The sequence below is a fragment of the Phalacrocorax carbo genome, chromosome Z (assembly GCF_963921805.1).
Source record: "Phalacrocorax carbo chromosome Z, bPhaCar2.1, whole genome shotgun sequence".
In the NCBI taxonomy this organism is placed as follows: domain Eukaryota; kingdom Metazoa; phylum Chordata; class Aves; order Suliformes; family Phalacrocoracidae; genus Phalacrocorax; species Phalacrocorax carbo.
In genome coordinates this window covers 77,839,571-77,856,781 of record NC_087548.1, presented here as the reverse complement: position 1 = coordinate 77,856,781, position 17,211 = coordinate 77,839,571, and the positions used below count along the sequence as shown (strand labels likewise).

The window sequence follows — 17,211 nt, the reverse complement described above, 5'->3', positions numbered from 1 at the left end:
TCAGTTCTGAGATGATGTATGTACTGTCCTTGAGGGATGGTCTGTTCTGGTTTAGCGTCTGCTCTGCAGTTCCGTATCTTTATGGCTCTGTACGTCTGCTTTTCTTAAGGCCAAATGTCATCGTGACTTTGTTTAGGTACTTCCAATCTCAAGGCCTCTTTGACTCCCTAAAGCAACAAGGTTTAGTCATCGTGCAGGCTGTTCTTCTTTCAGCTACCGCCTTATCTCGGCTAAGTTTTGGCTCCGGGTCCCAGCCTTAGTTGAGCTACACCAGATTGTATTAGTAACTCCCAACCATCTATACCCTGAATCATTACTACCAAGAAGTGAGGCTTTAATTTAATCCTTAAAACAGAGGTTTGGACGCTAACCACTAGGAGTGAGGGTTTTGGGATCTAAAAATTAGGCTTTGAGTCTGAAGGGAGAGGGGTTCTGACAGAGATGCATTATCTATTCCATTAAGGATTAACTAATGACTAAAATACAGATTAACGAATACATTGCTTGTCCCCGGACTTAATGTTCAGTTGGATGGTATAGCAGCATCCATGTTTGGTTAACTTCATCACCCTGGTTACATATGTATGCCTATAAGAAAATGGAGTTGTAGAGTGTTCTGCTAAGCCATGAAAATGAACCATGTGAGCCTGGCAAAACAGAATTTGGCGGCCAGAGAAGGGAGCTGAGAGGGAAGCACTTGTGTTATTACTATGTCCCTGAGGAAAGCTGAGATCAAAGCAAACATCCCACCTCAGAAGAGGCTGAGGACAGGGTGATAAAGTGTGTAGTCAAGGAGGACAACTAATTGGAATGTTGATAAGAACTAAAAGTGCCCTTTAAGTGAACTGTCCTCTTTATAGTACTAAATATCATGACCATAGGCCAGGACTGCTCCCCCCGCCCCCCCAAACAAGCCCCTTACTCTCTGAGCATGCGTGGTAAATTTAAAGGGAGCTGTACCGTTGCATCGAAGTGAGAAAGAAATTAACCAATTATTAGCTAAGGTGTGTGACTATTAGCTGTGACTGACACATTTAACTGTATAAATGCCTTGGAGTTTCTAGGTGTGGGGTGCTGCTTTGTGGGTTACCACCTCCAGCACCCATCTTTGTGCAAACACGAATTAAATAAAATACCTCCACTCTGTGTAGTTTGGTGTTTCGCACATGGAGTGAACAAACCTGCTTTTTGGGATAACACCTAGAGCAAGCAATTGCCTGCGGTTTGTGAAGGCACTACAAAAAGACTAACCGTCTTCCAGTGAAGTGTTATGTTTTTTATTGCAGGGGTAAAAGGACTGTGGGACATAGCCCTCTGCGAGAACCTGTGCCTCCCATGGGGCAGCCAGAGGAGCGTGAAGACTCATGAGAGGTGGCAGGAGCTGCTGCCTGTGTGCGAGTACCCTTCTCCATACACAGCCCTGCTGCCAGCAGCCCATCATCTTCTTGAAGTGGTGGGTGAACAGGTGCAGCAGCTGGTGCCAGCTGAGTTTGTGTATTCCAGCGTGGAGGGGAGTGCTGTGCCGTGCCCTTGTCGCAGTGCAGGGTGGCACAGAGCTACCAGGGAGGGGGAGATGGCAGAGGCTGGGGCCCTGCCGCAGATGGGCCTATTTGGCTGAGCCTGTGTGGGATAGGCCTAACCTTGGGCCCTTGGCCTGTGGAGACTCCACCGTGGATGCAGCTGCTCTCTCACAGTTTTGACACTGGCATACTTCACAGTCTTATACCAGACTCTCTTTGCAGGTGGGAAACTGCTGGTGCAGTGACACTGGTTGAAATGCTTGTATTCTTCTGTAAAGTCAGTCTTCTCTGGGTGGAGTTCATCTTTCACCAAGAGCAATGCTGGGGCACCTCCCAGTGGTCAATACCTCCATCGTGGAGCAGTGAAGCCGATTCAAACCTTCAGCTGAAAAATTTACAGCAGGTTTTGTCAAGGAGGGTAGCATTTGAAACAATTTATGATACATTTTGCTCTCTCCAAACCATTCCCTTAAGGTTCACAAAGTAAATCTGCAGGATTATATTGTTAGAGGCCTCTGCTTAGCAATGAAATAAATGTTTATAAATCCAGTAAGACTTTTTTTCTCAAGTCAGTTTTCTGTTTCTTGTATTTTTAGCGTTTCACTAGATCTCCATTACCTTTCCTGGTAATCTTGAGCTGATGTTATAAAGACAGCTGGGCACCATTCCTTCTTTATTAGTTATCTGTGGTATTTGTGTCTCCGTAGAGAAATTCCGTTGCTGTATTTTGCTGTTTTTCCGTGGCTTTGCGTCCACTAGAGGGAAGTATGCACAAACTGTGCGTTGATCTTGCCGTTGAACTGCATCACTGCCAGCAACAGGCACAGATTTACAAACAATTAGAGTGCATTTACTGCAGGTGAAAAGAATGGATGAATGCCATTTAAGAGCCACTGTTAATAAGCTAGGAAATAGAAGGAATCAGGATTTATTTTTAAAATTAAAAATAATTTGCCAATGTAGTTACAGCTCAACCACAGCATGAGGTCGCAGCTGAACCTGCAACGTGCTGCCAGCAAGCCTGCAGATGAGAAATCATGGCCAAAGCTGGTTCATACAGCCAGAAAGGGCTGCTAGAAATGGGCGACGCTGGCCCAAGGGTAGACAGGAAAGAGGCAATCAAGGATCCCATGGGCAGCACATGGGTCATGCACGTTCCAGACATACGCATGCTCTGTATTTATTAGGCTGTGTTTTATGAATAGCTGTGTATTGACGTGTTAGAGGGTTGTTAAGTGGTTGCTGTTAAATGGTTTATTTTAAAGAGATGGGGTGAAGTGCCTGCTAATCTGTATGTGGCATACATGGCCAGATTAACTTTGTGAGTGAGGATTGATTTATTTGTCAAAGGAAAAGAAAATATATGCAGACATGCACATAGTTGCATCCATCTATGTATGTCCATCTGTCTGTCAGCTTATTTTCACTAAGTGGAGACAGCAGCATGCCTCCTGGTGCTTGCAGGCTGCTCGCTGGTTTCACTTCAGTGCAGGTTTTCGTTTGGCTGCAGCCTCGTCTGGCCTCCTTACTGAGCTAAGCGCAGACAAGCTGTCAGCCCCCATACTGGACATGGAAATGGGTGTAGAGAAAAGCTGAAGAACAGCATAAGCGAGACCAGTGAGAAGGCACTTGCTTTGTTTTCTGTTCTGCTGAAGCATTAAATGTGTTGTCTTTCTTTTCCACAGTCTGAAATTTTATGTGTGTGTGACTAGGCAGGATGGGTGGCCCTTAGGATCCCTTACAAGGTTTGCAGGCAGTGGAAATGGCTGTTTGGTACCTTTCTGCTAAATCAATAAGACAGTATTTCCTCATAAATATAACTTCTTTGAGAGTGACCATGCCTGTGTAAGTTCGAACTAGTTTGGGTTTGTTCAAATTTGACATTATTCAGCTGTGAGCTCTACTGTACACTGGCAGCAGGTGAAAAATGAGCAAGACAGCAGTCCTGCAAATCACTGTAAAATTTTGTTGGCTATTTTTTTGTATTTTACTAAGAAACACCAAATTGCCTGTCCACAGCACAGTGTACATAGCAGAGCACTCTCACGCCTCTCTTAGGAGACTTTCTCATAGTTCCATCACAAACGTAACATGCTTGGGAGATTTGAGACAAGAGGATTGAAAATCTGGACCACTGGATCCTGTAGCATCTTTCGTAACTTGGGATGAAATCTCCTGGAATATTGTGATTTGAACCATTTGATGTTAGTAACTAAAGAGGAACATGTGTGAATCATCTCGCCTTCAAAGAGGCTTTGGTTTTATTGTTGGTTTTTTTTGGTTCACTCATTATTGTATCAAATAGCATGATTCGAGGCCTGACTCGGCATTCTTCGGTCCACATCTATGAGTTGTCCTCTTAGATCACGACAGTACATCTGAAAGAAGCATGTCTTGGGAAGACAGCAGTCTGGGTGGGCCGACGCAAAAAATGCCAGTGGTTAAATGCCAGGCAGGGCCTGTGACACAGGTTCAGGGGAGTGAAAACTGCAAAAGAGCAAGAAGGATGCGGCAGTAAGAAATCATAAAGGAACACTGAGGGGAAAAAAGTCTGCCTGCAAAGCCCAGGATTCACAGCTGTGTTGCACCTTGTTTACAAAAGGGAGATGATGCAGATGCATTTTTGGAGTCCAAAGAAAGAGTGTGGTAAATTGGAAAAGGGATATAAAGGCACCTAGACACATTTTCAAGATTTGCCACTAACTTTGGTATTAGTATTTTATCTTTGCATTCTTGAATGGTTTGGGTTTAAAAAAATATTCTGGCTTGAAGGAGGGAAGTCAGCCTCCAAATATGTGTGTATGTATATGTATATGTATATATAAATACAAGTATCTCCATATTTCATTATACAAATTTAGCTAGCTAGGTAGTCTCATCAGCATATGGGCCTTTTTAGACTTTAAAAATAGAATTACTATTTTTAATGTGATATTCATTGGTATTCATGAGGTGCATACACTGATAATTCTGCCATGCCCCTAATGCCAAATAACCGACACTATAACTGAGAGGAAATCCTGCTTCAGAAAGCAGAGCTACAAAACCAGAATGAGAGCTAAGACAGGTACTTTGATAAACGCATGGAAGAAAACTTAGGGAAAACATTTTCATTTCAAACGGGAATACACATGTGCACAAACTGAACTAATATTAACTGACATCAATAATCAAGGTTTTTTTCCCTTTGTCTAAGAAACTTTTGGATCTGTCTGAGTTCCCAGGAAAATGGGTGGATGAACAAAGTATGTTCATTACTCTTCATTACTGATAAACTTAGTATTATAACATAACTGTTATTTTCTCATTATGAGCCCAGTCTTCTTCTGTAATAATTTATACTGAGTGATTATAAATGTGGTGTCAATCAGCAACAATATTCATTAGATGACTGTATGTTTGTGCCCTCTTGGATGACTCGACTCAGTAGGACTTCTCTACTATACATAGTGCACGTCTATGTATGCCATTTCTTCAGGCATCTTTGCAGGCAAAAGAAATGGCTATTTAAAGTCTTCAATCTTTTAATTAAGCCTTAAGCTGAAAGTAAACTGTAAAAAACATTACAGTGGAGAGATGAACATTAATTATTTCAGGTCTTAAATTACATTCCAACAAATCTTACCAGTAAAGTAATTCTGCATATAAATATTAGCTGTAACTCATTCTCCATGTTATCTGCTGCCTTTTCTTGATATTTCCAGATAAAAAATAGATAAGGTATGTTCAGGTGTGCAGTAGTCTTGTAAGAATGATAGTTTCATGAACTTTTAAAGTCTGTCAGGTCAGTTTTTGTTAGAACAGCGAATGATTTTAGGTGTAGGGTGTCACGAGTGAAATTACAACTGTCATAGCTACAGGCTTGGGTCTTAAGCTTTTAAATCAGGCTTCAGAAAACAAATCAGTTTAATGCATGTATTCCCACCTACCAAAGTCTTCATTACAGGGAGCCCTCTTAGCTAGGCATGAATTTTGTTTGTTCTTTCCATGAGTTATGTGGACACCAGTGCATTGAATAAAGCCAAAATTCAAAGATACCACAGTAGGTCAGTCTTCAACCACTCTGATGCTGCTGTGGCACGTTATGTTTTATTTCTTGCGAAAAAAAGCGTTACAGTAAATCTGCCACTGTCTTGCTGCTTTTCTGTACTAACAGCTCATATTCTTTGTGAAGGCATAAGTGTGTGTTTCTCTTTCTTTGCATCTGCTGTCATGAAGCGTCCCTTGCCTCCTCCTGAGGCAGCCCCACGCCTGCTACCCTGTGCCCTGGGCTTGGGTCTCCTGCCTCCCTCACCTTCGTCCAGCCTCCAACCCTGCTCCTGGCTTGACTTTTACATTTGAGCCACCCTTTGACTTTCCAGTTTGTTGGTAATGCTTCTTAGCCAGGCCATGGGCTTGTTGCAAGAGCTGTGTTTTCTCAGTGTCAATCACTGTGTGCATTAACTTCAACACAGCTCCAAACCCAGTTCAGGCTTGGCACACATAATTTGGCTTATGTGTCCAAGCTTGAATCTCTCAATATATATAATTAAGCTCCTGACTGGCTGAGAATCACCTAACGTCTGTTTTCCTTGCCTCTTCTCTTCTTCTGTGTCTTCAGCCTATATTCCTCTCATCCAAAGTTCTTTCTCTTCCTCTACCCTGTAGATGCCTCGAAAAAGGTCTGTCATTAATACTAACAATTTGGTAGTGCACAGGTCAAAGGATCTGCACCTTTCTGAGAGTCTTTGGTTCCCTTATGGCGCAAATACAAAACAACACAGTTTATTCCCATCAACCCAGCCATTTAGACAAGGTATTTATTGTTAGAGCAATATTTGTATGGCAGTTTCAACACAGAAGAATGTGTTCACTCTTGTATAGAGGCACCTCTTGCAAAGTCAATGTCCATTTCCTGGTGGAGCTGAGAATACAGTGCCACTTTTTGCTTGTCCTGTAATGGTAAATTCTGCTCCAGTTCTCACCCTGCATGAACTGCCTGATGGACCACTGGTGGGCTTTGATGGAGGATGACCTGAGCGTTTACTTTTGCTGATCCCTTGTCACTGATGTATTTGTCAAGAAGATTATAAAAGTACTTGAGGCAAGGTATGTAGCTCTTCTTGGAGTACTTAATCAAAAAAATTCCAAAGATTTATAGAGAATTAGTATCTGAATCTATCAGGAAAGAGTTTTATTGGCAGAAGAGGATCTCAGCAATGCAGAATTGGTGGCATGGGGAAACTAAATATGAGAAGGCAAGAAGAAACATCATATGTCTAGGGTTAGTGCAGCAAACCTGGTTTTTAATCTTTGATATCTTCTTATTGGATCGTAGTCTGTACGATTCTCTCTTTTTTTGTTTGACAGCCTTTCAGGTTGCTTATTTCCTGCTGCAGCCATTCACCAGAGCATGTCCTCCGCGAACAGTGCAGCTTCAGCGTTGCTGCCTTTAAGCTGTCATTGAAGGCTTACAGGAACAGACCTCCCCCACACCTCCCCACATCCCCACATCCCCCCAGCCCTGGGATGTACTCAGCTTGGAGATAAACATGGTCCAAGCAGAGAGCAAACTGGTCTGAGGACTGTAATGATGGAGTGGGACTGAGTAAAGATGTCCAGCGTAATGTTAGTAGATATGTGACTGTCACATGTGACTGACAAACGCAGTTCTCTCAACTTCACATAATACATCATGCCTCAGCCCCCCTGACAGTCTTGGTGGCCCTGTCCAGGACGTTGCAGTTTGTCACTGTCTTTCCTGGACATGGTTCTTCAGCTGAAGTTCCACATGTACCAAATGGAGGGGTTATAATCATACCCCTCAAGCCGTTGACGACACTCAACATTTAATGCAGCCTGGTATGGTCATACTGCTGACTCATGTTCAACTTGCTGTCTACCAGGACCCTTAGTCCTTGCAAAGCTGCTTTCCCCCCACTTGTCTCCCAGCTTGTGCTGTTGCATGGAGTTGCTGCATCCCAGGTGCCTCTGCCCCTGTTGAACTTCATGAGATTTCTGTCAGCCCATTTCTACAGTCAAATGCGCTCTCAAGAGCAACCCTCTCTCCAGTTTACAAGGTACTCCCTTTTATTTAGCACCAGCAGTGACTGGCTGACTCTGTAATGCACCCTGTCATCCAGGTCATTATTAAAGGTATTAAAGCAGTATCATCAGCTCCCATATCAACCCCTCAGGAATGCTATTTTTAAATGGCTGCCAGCTGGACTTCCTACCACTGCCTACCAGCAGCTTGCAAGTCAGCAGGAAAAAAGCAAGTGGAGTCTATAATCTGAGCACATTTGGCCTCCAGTCGAGTTTTGTGTTTGACTGTTTTGGAGGTCTAACAGTGAAGTCTTTCCAGTTTTACTTGTTTGCCTTCTACGTGAAATCAGCAGGAGTCTCTTTCCCTTCCCCAGAATTACTATTATTAACCACCATTTAGAAAGTCGGTGGCAAAATATTAGAGAATGTACACAGCATAGATGAGGAAGAAACAGCAATCATATGGAAGATCCAGCCTACTTCATATACAACAGCTCTCCTTCTGAGCAAAAGCACACCATGCTGCTGGTTTCCCAGAGCTCCTAAGTCACCATCTAGCTCTCAACTTCCAATTGTGATTTTTAAAGTGTGTAATTTGTTATGGCCTAGCTATCCAGTCACAGCTCTTCAGATATGACTTGCTGAAAAACCTTCTCAAGGCACTTTGCACCAGGCTGGGACTGTACAGCAGATGTCAGCAAGAGGTTTCTGATGGAGGATGCTTTGTTAGGGGAGTTCCTGCCACCTGAATTAAACTAGGACTAACACATATGTTCTCAATGTTTTCTCAGAGCTTACACTACATGAGTTTTATAAACTAAACTAGCATTGCTCAAGGTGCTGCAACGGGCTCCAAAGCACCAGTCAGGACACTACTGAACTGCATGTCCTGGACATACCCCTACATACAGTAGCCATGGGTGCCTCAGCAGTGTCACTTTGCTGTTCACACAGACCTGAAACATTTTCTGCTGATACTACTCCCCACTCGACAGCAACACAGCACATTCATCAGGGTATATTTTGACTATTTTGGTTTTTTCGTGAGAACTGGTGTTTTGAGTGTGGTTACAGTGAACCACTGAATATGTTTCAATATGCAAAAAAGAAGCAATCAGTGGGACTGTTAGCATCTGCTAGTGTTTCTTCCCACCAAGCTGCTCACCACATGGAATAGTGGTGAGCATGGATGCCTGTGGTGGAAGAGTGGTGATGCCTGGATGGAAGAGTGGTGAGCACCTCAGACGCCCAAGGGAAACAGCTGAGAAGTGACGTGGTGAGTTCTGTAGGAGTGAAAAAATCTGGGTGTTTGGGGTGACATGGTAAAGAATTTTGTGTGCAGACCAGTCCTGGACAGAGAAGAGACAGCTCCTTTGCAGAGACACCACTGAATTCCCGATGACAGGTCAAGTGGCAGACTTCAGAGGCTGAATGCACATGCAGCTGCCAACTCCAGTTAATTGTTGAACTCACCATGGTGTTCAGCGGTTGCTGAAAAAGCAAGGAGCACTTCACAGCACCTACCCCTCATGCTGGTAGATTTCAGCTGCCTGGACAGTCACTGGAAAGAAGTGCATCTGTGAATAAAAGTAGGGTGCTCGTAGGAGACTTCCTAAGTGTGGCCATAAGTGCAAATGCAGCTTAGAATTAAGGATCTGTGCTTTTGCATTACTCAGGTAGTACTTTTCTTATCACCAACCAAGAAAGGAAAGGAAACAGTCCCCAAAAAAGAGTGTACTGTGGTGGTTGTATTGGGTGCATCCTAGTAAACCTGCACGAAGACTAACTTCTGCCAGGGCAGCCAGGCATCAAAGGAGACATCAGGTATCAGGTAGTGTTTTATTACACAAGATTTTTGTACAGAGATATACAGAGGTGCCTTTCTGTCAGAGTGGCAGTCATATTTTCTACCAGTTGCTCGCCATCAGCAGTAAGATCACTTCCTGCCAAACTGAGGCAACGGTGGTGGCACTTTGATGTCTTGACCTCTTTCCAGTTTCTTCTCACAGTCAACTAGGTAATTGACCCCATCAATGACAATCTGGACTAGCTCCACCTACAGCAACAAGAAGAAAATAGTATTAGTAGAATCTTTAGCTAATGGTGTTAATAGAGGAAGGGAAAATTGGCTTGTACTGGAATGACGGCAGGTAAAGCTATAAGTAAGGAGTGTCATGGAATAGACACCACACTGCCTGTGGCACAGGGAGTATGGGTCATGCTGGTCCAGTGGAAACCGATAGTAATTCCCTTCTCCTATTTGCCCTGAGTTTGGGCCGCCAGCAACAGAAACTTTCAAATAGGTCCCTAAAGTTATTTCCACCAAATTCTGCTCCTACTCATATGACTGTAGGAATAAAGCAAACAAACAAAAGTCCTTACAGAAAATGTTTAGTCATGAGTTGAGAGACCTATTTCAAATGTGACCACTTGAGGGTGCAGGGTCCTCCCCAGATGTTTGCTGAAAAGTAACGCATGGCACAGCAGGGGTCCCTGTCTGTTGTGTTTGGCATGCTCGTATACAAGGATGAAGAAACCAGAACAGCCATGCTGTGAGTGCTCAGTATCACCAGGCAGCTCACACTGAATGCCATTGCTGTGTCGTCGCAGCTCCCAAGCCTGAACTGCCCGTGTGCTTGCAGAAGCATTTATGTGAGCACAGTCAGACAGAAACTAACTGGGACAGTGGCACAAGGAGAGGAGGACAGAGGCTCATTGCCCTGACTCTCACCAGCCCTGAATGCTGCTGGAGGCATGGGCTAAGTCCATCACATGGCTGGGACTGGGAGGGGGGCAGGACTACCTGTTTGGTTACAGCCATTTAGACTGCCTGAGAAAGCTTGTCTAACCAGAGTCTTGTACTTCTTCACAGGCATGGGCATGGCTCAGGACCATATGTTCCCCTGCAGGTGACCATGAACCCTGTGCAATGGTTTGTCAGCTGTGGGGTAAGATATCCTACTCATTCTGCCAAGCGTGCTGACTTTGCTGAGGCAGTTTTGCCAAGCCCACATCTCTGAAGCAGAGGTTCTCATCCTCTGCTCATGCTGACTCTACGTCATCCATCACTCCTTTGTTTTCAGCTCTTGATATACACTGGCAAGGGTGGGATTAGCTCCAGACCCAGAGCAGCACCAAAATTTGTAATTCTATATGGCAGGGGTAGTGGTGTCCTTGTAACCTTTTTCAAAATTGCTGAAGAATACAAGGTGCCTTGTCTCCAGCAGACTTTCTCCACAGACAGTGACATGCAAGGACCACAGGCCCTGTGGTATAGTTAGCCAGCAAGGTATTGCGCTGATTTTTCTTAATCTTCATTAAATGGTTCATTAGCAACCTTTAATGACTGGTTTGTTAAAACCGAATGTGAAGACTAAATCCTATTTTCTCTTTATTGTGACAGTCACAGATTTTCAAGGGATTTGTTTTTACTGTAAAGCATTTCAGTGGCTTAGCAGTTTATTTTATTGTCTTTTACAGACCAGCTGTATTGGGAAATCAGAGGTCTGAATTTGCAGCCTCAAGAAGGAAAAGAATTTCATATTAAGTTTACATTGACCAGCAGTTGAAACAAAGCAAAAATACAAACAGTTTTGTCTCACACCTTTGGGACCATAATTCAGTTCTGCAAACACATTTACCACACAATGGAATTTATTTTATTACGTACTGAAAAAATATGTCTTATAATAAAACATTTTTATCCCCTTGAGTTTTCTTTCTTATTTAGATTTCGAAATCTTCAAGGTATGGATTGCATCTTATCTATTGGCTTAATCTTTTGAATCCTTGCTGTGCAAGGAATCACTGAGTTCAGTAGAAGTCTTCCTATAAGCAAAAATTTGTAGGCTTAGGCCATCTGTCAGTAGAACTTATATTAATTAATCATGCTGCGCAATCCTTTTGTATCATTTGTGTTATTTAAGTATAAAGCACACATGATGATGTTTAAGATTAAATGTTTGTCACAAATTATTTTTGCAAGCAGTACAGCTTAATGGCTTTTCAATCCTATTTATTTCAGTTTAGTTCCAAAGCTACATAGCTGCCTACATCAAACTCCAAGATTTAAAATATCCAAACCCCTGTCCAAATTCCCCTTGGCTGTGAAGACATTCAAGGGCACGTCCAAATAAGAAAGCACAGAAGCCCTGACTTGGCTCTGTCCCAGTGGCAGAAAACCTAAGGTGAGTGAGAAAAGGAAGCCACCTGCCCAGCTCTGGACTGGTTTGAATCTAGTTATAACCCAGGTGCGTTATCCCAGGGTTATATTCATGTTATGGAAACCCACCAAGAATCAGGCTGGACTCCAGTCTTGCGTTGCAACAAGAGGACAAAACTGCGTCCATATCTAAGTCACCAAAGCCTCTCATGCTGTGCTGTTCTGGATAAACACACCTTGACAGCATGCCTTTCTTTGCAATGGAGTTTTAACTTGCAACAAACCCAAGAAAGTAATTAAAATTTTGCTGCTGGGCAAGCAGGCAGCCGTTCAAATCCTGATGTGTACAAGCAGGTTGGTGTCTGAGCCCAAACTGTGTCTTGCATTGCTAGTGGAGAAAAAAGGTCCTCAGGAGACATTGGTCCCACTAGTATTGACCATAGCTGAGAGTTTACAGCACGAACGTGACAGGTGAAAGACATGTTTTACAGAAGGTTTGAACCTCTGTTTCCTACCTACCAGCAGAGTGCTCAAATCACCAGAGTCACTGGGTCTTGCAAAGTAAATTTTTGTCTCAATTGTTCTTGACATGGCCAAGGGTCAACACAGCCATGGTCTCGGTGAGGAAAGGAAAGCTGTAGTGGTGCCACAGGACTTACAACCCATGACCTGGAATAAGGGTTTGGCTCAGGCAGAGCTAGTGGGAGGAGACTACAACTCTTTGACATGGCTGCTTCTCCACCATCCTCCAGTAGATTTGCTCTTAGGTGCTGTTCTGCTTTATAAAGTACTTAAATATGAAACTGGAATGAGGTCTGGGACCTGAGCCTCCCAGGAGACCAGCAGCACCACTAGGCTGTAGGGTCATTTCCACTCTCTGGCAACAAATACTCATTCAAACTGAAATAGCTTCGAAACACATGTCTGAGACAAACCCACCTCGTCATAGCCTACAGCCCAACAGGGAGGGCTCACAGCCGACAATTAGATCTTCGCCCTGATTTAAACCTAGCTCTCCCATGTCCTCTGCTCAGTGCCACACAGGGCACATGAGGATGGCACTGACCCCTTCTCCTCAGTTATTTTGGGATGAAAGGATTGGTCTTGTCCTGCTGTCTAACTGTGGAGAAAGGACATGACTGAATACTGAAAAGAAAACAACACTTTAAACCATCTTGCTTTCAGTGCCTGATTCCCCGGGTGGGTTAGGACTCGATCCCTGGTTCTTTCCCCAACACTTTGCAGCAGGTGCAGCAGGTACCTGCCCAATGCATAGTCGCTGGCTCAATGCCCACTGCACGAGCTCTTACACATGTCTCATGTCCAGTGCTGCAGGGATAGCTGGACGCCGATCTCATAGCTGTGCGCTCCCGCAGGCAAGCAGGTCTAAGAGCTTGTGCTGTGATGCTGATAAGTGTCGTCCTGAGGGATGTCTGTTACCACAGCCAAGCCTTTCCAGCACCTGTGTGCTCTCAATGGAGAGCCTTGGCACATGGTGCAAACAAGTCACGTTTATGGAACTTGCTCAGGGTTTTTTTTCATTGCCACAGCAGGAATATTTGGCAAGCACTTCATGGACTTCAGTAATCTTTCACTGTACAAGCATTTTCATTGGACCAGATTCATCAGGAGTAAAAACTGCCATGGCAGCGAACCCAACTGGAGGGAAACTGACTCATATCAGTATAGATCTGAGCTAAAAAGCAAGGGGAAAAAAACCAGGTTACCTCTGAGCGACCCATGCGGTCCAGGTTGGAGATATCATACACATCTGCTACGGCTGCCGTGTCCACTCCACCAGTGCCACGCTTTTGCAACCTCAGGTTCTCCAGGATTTTTGGAAACCTGGGATCCTATCAGAAAAAAACAGGTTTGAGCTTATTGCCTTTTACCCTGCCTATCATGCTGAATCCTTGCAATGCTATTACCCATGACTTAATAGCATCTCCAGAAATACAGGCAGACGTGGATAGTTCTCTCGGTCCTTGGATTAGAGCCTGTCTTGGCGTGTGTCTGCTGAGTAGATTAATTTCCATAACAAATACAATCATTTGCAGAATAAAAATGTGCTTAATTAGTTGTGCATTATCCATGGGACCTTGTTACACATCATGCTAACTTGCAGTCGCTGTAAGCTGTCATTTTTCATTTGTTCCTTTACAAATCAGAAGAGCTGACTTATGTCACTGGCCTTTTAACTGACTCATGTACCTTGCTAAGCTTGGGCAGCTTAACATGGACTCCAGCACGTAGACCAGTTCCCAGGTTGGAAGGACAGGTCAGAACATATCCAAGACGCTCGTTCCACATGAACTCCCAGCCCCGTTCTTTAATTAATCTTTCCACCTATGACAGAAAAAAAGAAGGGCAAAAAGAAAAGGGCAGCGTACAAATGTCTCATTTTAAGATGTCTGCTTATAGCTGAGATTCTTGTCATCATGTATCTGTGTTGATGATAAACTTCACTAACACCAGGGAGCTGCATAATTTCCACCTGAGTACAGCCTGGTTTGGATATGGTGTAAATGTTTGCGTTCATCAGACACCAAGATCGCCAGTGCACATTACAAGGATTTTGACATCATTTTCTCGTGACCACTAATTTGCAGACTCTTCATCACTTTATCACAAAGCTCCCTGTCATGGTATTTTGGTATAGCCTTAGCCCATGAAGCCCTATCTTCACATAAAAATTATAGCTTTTGACATGTGTTTCTAACCTTGGTATTTTTGGAGCAATGTTGCAACTCACAAGCCCAAAAGACTCAAATGCTGCAAAGCAAACAAAAGCAGCTGAAGCTGAGTTTTGTGTAATTTTCAAAGTGATGCCATGACTCTTGAGGGAGGACACTTGACTTCTAAATGCCTAGTATTAACAGCCACACTTCCATTGAAAGGACACAGCATAGCTTGTATATAATGCTTCTCAGTACTAGGTCTCTGACCATATCAGAAAGGAGAGTAAAATAATTATCCACAGAAAAATCAGAAGGGTCTATTGACCTTTGAATAGGCTGATACCCTGTTCACTCATCTACACTTCCTGGATTTACTTCTGCGATCCAAAAACAATTTCAATTCAGTTCTCCTCTTGTCCAGAGGAGAATCAGATACATAAACCAGCTTATGCTCATAAGACCCCTGCAAATATACTTCCATCCTGCAGAAGGGTACAGAATAAATGACTCTCCTAGCATCATTTCTATATTGTGTGAGGACACCAGAAACAATGGTGGGAAACTAGACCTGATTTCCTGCCTCAGACACCTACTCTGGTCGCAGTTCTCAAAGCTGTCCGACCACTTCCCATGGCCAGGTCCATAGCTTCACCTCTGTTGCATGTGAGGTAAGCACAGTAGCAGCAGCAAAATTGGGAACAGCATCCGCAAGCCATGTCACCTGGGCCACCACCCTGTACACTGCTCAGTCTCATGCGTATACCTTGAAAACCTAAAAGGTCCCAGTTAACCACCCCAATGCCAAAGAAAGATACATTAGGTGCTTTTGTTTTCCTGTGTTCCCAAACACACTACAGATCCAAACTTCCCTATGAATGCTCTGAGCTTCCTCTGCATCCACAGTCAAAAGGTTGTAGTTCCCTGCTGTCCCTACTTGGTATTGCTTTTTTTTTGGCTGGGGGCTGTGAAGTGATATGGAAGAGGGGCACAGCTGTATCAGCTCTACACTTGCTGGGGGGTTTCTGACACAGGGATATCTACAGAAAGCCAGAGAAGCTCTTTTGCCAAGGTAAAAAGAATGAAGCAAGCAGACCAAGGCTGGCACAATATGCATTTCCATACCCAGGAAGAAAAGCAGTGTGATGGAGACAAATGCAGTTCCTCCACAGTTCAGATTAAGTGAACTTGCCAAGGATCCCAATGGGGAGAAATAGTTATTTTATGCAACCTGAATATTCTTACAGTCTTGGAGACAATTTCAAGCCAGTTTCAGTCTGACGTAGTTTAATGTCTAGGGTTTCATGCAATCCAGCCAGGAATTATGTGGACAACAGTGGTGGAGAATAGTGTTTGGCCACGTCACCTGTCCCACTGCACCTTGCTGTGTTGCCTCTGGGACACAGTAAAATCCACTTTCTCTGTTAAGGGAATTTTCTGTGCCAGAGCAGTACACAGGGCTGCACAGGGCCAGAGCTGACTTGCAGCGCTACCTGGATTGTCTGGACAAAACGGTTTTAATCCACATGGCATCTCATGAAGACTTTTTTTGTCTTTATGAATAGCTAGACCAGCAGCCCTGGCTATCAGTTAGTATTTTTATCACAAAACCCCATATATCCCCAAAATTGGCAGTGAGCCTGGAGGTCGTAAGTCCTCAGTCCTGTGCACAACTTCAGCAGCATCCACTCCCCTCCCAGCATCAGGGATGAGAACCTGGAGGCTGGGCCAAATAAAGTCTTCATTCAAGCAAATCAAGCAATACAAATAAAATGCTTGATTTATGAATTCCCACAGCCTGCAGGCACAAAGTAGCAAAAGGGGGATATTTCTTCACCCAGCTTGTGCTGAATAATACCAAAACTACAAAAACATTTTATTTATTTTTCCCTACAATTCAGCTAGCAATTTGCCTGTTTACTTCTTTAACTCCATTAGTGTGGGTTGCTCTGTGGACTGGTGTTACTTCATTTTGCAGCTCCCGAAGATGACATTCAGTGTGAACCACGGTAGGCAGTGCTGACAACAGCCCAACAATAAACAAACAGGAATAATAAACTCATTGAGATACTACCTCTTTTAAACCACGGCAAAATCTTTCAAACACCCGTTTCATGTTGCCACCTTTCTCCATGGAGATCACCCTGGTGTGGTCCTCTTCATTAATCCAGACAAGAAATGTCTTGTCATTGTTATGCCTGGTTGAGAGGGGGGAAAAAAAAAGTGTAATTAAAAAGACAAGCCCTGAAAAATAATTCTTAGTATCCTTAGATTTATCACAGTCTTTCAGGGCTGTGGAGAAGTTAAGCACAGCAAGATAACATTGTTCTGCAGTTGGGGATTTAAGCGGCTTTCACAGTTGGATCCCCCATGCCAATGGCATTCTGTGGGTTTCTTGGGCACAGCAAGAAGTTTTTCTGATCACATCATGCTGCTGCAGTGCTGAGCGAGGAAAAACATGTTGTCCTCTAGTACAAGTGCAGCTGGGAGGTGTAGCAAAGGGAAAAGCCAACCTCTGCATCCTCCATCACTGGGGGCGGTTTTTATTGTTCTTAGAAAACTATGCAGTTTGGAAAAAAGACCCTAATGCTTACATGCTGCTGGGGGCCAAGCAATATGTCGTTACTTAATTTTCTTCTCCCCTAAATCAAATCCCAGTGCCCTCTGTATCACTTGGTCGCACTGGATTGCCACATCAGTCAAGTTACATGTCTGAGGACAGCAGATGCACATTGCTTCCAGACAGCGCATTAGTGATGCTGGCTTGTCAGTCAAGATAAAAGTGCCTGAAGGTACCCACTCTTGTCTCAAACAGATCAGTCATGGTTAA

The 17,211-nt window shown here is 43.8% G+C and overlaps 1 protein-coding gene and 1 long non-coding RNA gene across 2 annotated transcripts in view; one reads left to right on the top strand and one right to left on the bottom strand.

The window, feature by feature from the left end:
• The first annotated feature begins 156 nt into the window (after window positions 1-156).
• Window positions 157-11,312, top strand: LOC135310426 (uncharacterized). Its single transcript, XR_010370467.1, has 3 exons — window positions 157-1,453; window positions 1,743-10,492; window positions 11,025-11,312. It is a non-coding gene; the product is annotated as an uncharacterized LOC135310426 (long non-coding RNA).
• CKMT2 (creatine kinase, mitochondrial 2) overlaps window positions 9,462-17,211 on the bottom strand; it is a 25,954-nt gene continuing 18,204 nt past the window's right edge. The window contains exons 8-11 of the mRNA XM_009503349.2: window positions 16,456-16,579; window positions 13,918-14,052; window positions 13,434-13,559; window positions 9,462-9,600 (exon numbers count right to left, since the gene is read on the bottom strand). Of these exons, the coding sequence (XP_009501644.1) occupies window positions 9,481-9,600; window positions 13,434-13,559; window positions 13,918-14,052; window positions 16,456-16,579 (505 nt within the window). The 3' untranslated portion in view covers window positions 9,462-9,480. The remainder of the gene's footprint in view (window positions 9,601-13,433; window positions 13,560-13,917; window positions 14,053-16,455; window positions 16,580-17,211) is intronic.